Below are 2,777 nucleotides of genomic sequence, written 5' to 3'. Positions count from 1 at the left end.
CCATGAAATTAAAAGACGCTTGCTCCTTGGAAGAAATGCTATGACCAACCTAGACAGCATATTAAAAAGGAGAGACATTACTTTGCCAACAAAGGTCCGTCTAGTCAAAGCTATGTTTTTCCAGTATGTATGTGAGAGCTGGACTGTAAAGAAAGCTGGGCACTGAAGAACTGATGATTTTTAACTGTGGTGTTGGAGAAGACTCTTGAGAGTCCCTTGGACTGCAAGGAGATCCAACCAGTCCATCCTAAAGGAAATTGGAAGGACTGATGCTGAAGCTGAAACTCCAATACTTTGGCCACCTGATGCAAAGAACTGACTCATTGGAAAAGACCCTGATGCTGGGAAAGATTGAAGGCAGGAGGAAAAGGGGACAACAGAGGATAAGATGGTTGGACAGCATCACCGACTCGATGGACATGAATTTGAATAAGCTCCAGGAGTTGGTGATGGACAGGGAAGCCTGGCGTGCTGCAGTCCATGGGGTTGCAAAGAGTCAGACATGACTGAGTGACGGAACTGACCTCCAGGAAGGCGAAGAGGCTGGCAGTGGTCAATCACCAATGCCAATGATTTAGTCAACAACATCTATGTAATAAAGCCTCCATAAAACCTAGAGGACAGAGTTCAGGGAACTCCTGGGTTGGTGGACACACAGAGGTGCTGAAAGGATGGTGCGCTTAAAGGGGGAGGAAGCCCAGCACCCTCTCCCCACACCTTGCCCTCTGCATCTCTTTCATCTGGTTGTTCCTGGGTTGTATCTTTTTATAAAAATCTGGTAATCTAGTAAGTAAAATGTTTTCCTGATTTCTGTGAGCTGCTTAAGTAAATTAATTCAACCCAAGGAGGGTCATGGAAGCCTCTGATTTCTAGCCAGTCAGTCAGAAGCACAGAAGACAACCTGGCCTTGCAGCTGGTGTCAGGGGCTGGCGTGAGGGGTGGGGTGTTTTGTGGGACTGAGTCCTCAGCCCGTGAGATCTAATGCTCTCTTCAGAGAGACACCATCAGAACTGAGTTAACTGAGTTAACTGCCTGGTGGTGCTGGAAAAAGCACACGTCAGAAGCATGAAATACGGAGACTGCACAGGAGTAACTGAAAATGTGAGCTGGCTAATCTTTGCCACAGGAGGTCAGAGGTTAACAGACATTACTGTTTGAAAGACGAAACTCCACCTCTCTCCAGAGCTCCCTCTGGGTGATGGTCTGGAGCCAGGGGAGAGGAGGGTGGGTGGTGGGGAGGGTTGCTTTGGAGCCATTACGGGGTCCAAGTTGTGGTTCTGCCAATCAGCAGGTGGGGGCCCCTGGGCCTTGAAGTTACTACAATCTTTCTATGCCTCAGTTTCCTCATCTCTAAAGTGGGGGTGCAAAGAGAATCTCTTCTAAGAGGTCCTATACAGTGGTCGGAGCAATACTAAGTTTTGCCATCAGTATTATGTCATCCATGGATTTGCACCTGTCACCTTACTAGGCAGAATTGGCCTGACCTCAGTTAGAGAAGGCAATGGCAGCCCACTCCAGTACTCTTGCCTGGAAAATCCCATGGACAGAGGAGCCTGGTAGGCTGCAGTCCATGGGGTCACAAAGAGTCGGACACGACTGAGTGACTTCACTTTCACTTTTCACTTTCATGCATTGGAGAAGGAAATGGCAACCCACTCCAGTGTTCTTGCCTGGAGAATCCCAGGGATGGGGGAGCCTGGTGGGCTGCCATCTATGGGGTTGCACAGAGTCAGACACGACTGAAGCGACTTAGCAGCAGCAGCAGTTTTGCTACAAAGCTGCCCCTGGTCCTGTGTGTCATCTGTTGGTGAGGAGTCAGGAGTGCCCTCCAAAGCTTGCTACACATCTCACTGACCTGAGTGAAATCAGTCCAAAGAGGTTGAGGGTCACCTGGTCCAAGCCCAAGATTGTTCAGACGAGAGCAACAAGGTTCTGCAGGTTGGAGTGGCCGAGCCGTCCACAAACCTCTCCAAGAGGCTGAATGTCATTCCCATGTAAACACTCTACCCAGTCAGTTTTTGTGCCCCAACTTCTCCAGAGAGATCTCTTGTCTATTTGGCTAAAGAAGTGAGAAAAAGCCACTCTGTGATTCTGTGCTGTGTGTGCACAGCCACTGTTGCCCCTGACTCTGCGACCCCATGAACCACTGTGATTTTAAGAGGGCCAAATGCTAATTACAAGTGACTCCATTTGAAAGACAGCAATGAAAGCATTTTTAATCCTTCTTCTTTCTCCCCAAATCTCCATCACTGGGGGTGGGGGTGGGAAAGCCAGTTCTTTGAAGACTGTGAACCAAACACAACAGTTTTACGGACCATGGTTAAGACATGGGCTTTTCCCCAGGGAATAGCTAAGCGTTTACTCTCTCGTTACCTTGGTAACTGCTACCTTGGCGCCCTTGTTGATGAGCTGAACCACATTCTCCGTCTGGCCTTTGTACGCAGCTATGAGCAGGCGTTCTGAAAGTGCGGCGACCGCATCCTGCTGGCTCATGAATTAGGAGAGAAAGACGTTTTCGGGGAAGTGGTAGACAAGTTCCTTCGGCTCAACACGACATCACGGGCCCAGGCAGGCACCCTCGGGTAAAGACGCTCTGATCGTCGGAAGGTGACTTTGCCACTATGCCATCTTCGGGACCTGGGGGTTACAGAACAAAGCTGCCATCAGCGCCACTCAGCACCTGGGACAGGCCACATCTCTCCGCCCTGGTTTTAGGGGATCTGTGGATTGCTCGCTGCTGGGGAGGGGAACTGAGGGAGACAGGACACTCAGGAAGC

The 2,777-nt window shown here is 49.9% G+C and overlaps 1 protein-coding gene across 1 annotated transcript in view; it reads right to left on the bottom strand.

The window, feature by feature from the left end:
- The window catches only part of ANKRD6 (ankyrin repeat domain 6), a 183,967-nt gene that overhangs the window by 59,650 nt on the left and 121,540 nt on the right, over positions 1–2,777 (bottom strand). Inside the window, exon 2 of the mRNA XM_010834707.1 lies at positions 2,374–2,637. Coding sequence (XP_010833009.1) covers positions 2,374–2,493 — 120 coding nt within the window. The 5' untranslated portion in view covers positions 2,494–2,637. The remainder of the gene's footprint in view (positions 1–2,373; positions 2,638–2,777) is intronic.

The sequence above is a fragment of the Bison bison genome, unplaced genomic scaffold (genome assembly GCF_000754665.1).
Source record: "Bison bison bison isolate TAMUID 2011002044 unplaced genomic scaffold, Bison_UMD1.0 scf7180017864035, whole genome shotgun sequence".
NCBI lineage: Eukaryota > Metazoa > Chordata > Mammalia > Artiodactyla > Bovidae > Bison > Bison bison.
This window is presented reverse-complemented; position numbering and strand designations above follow the sequence as displayed.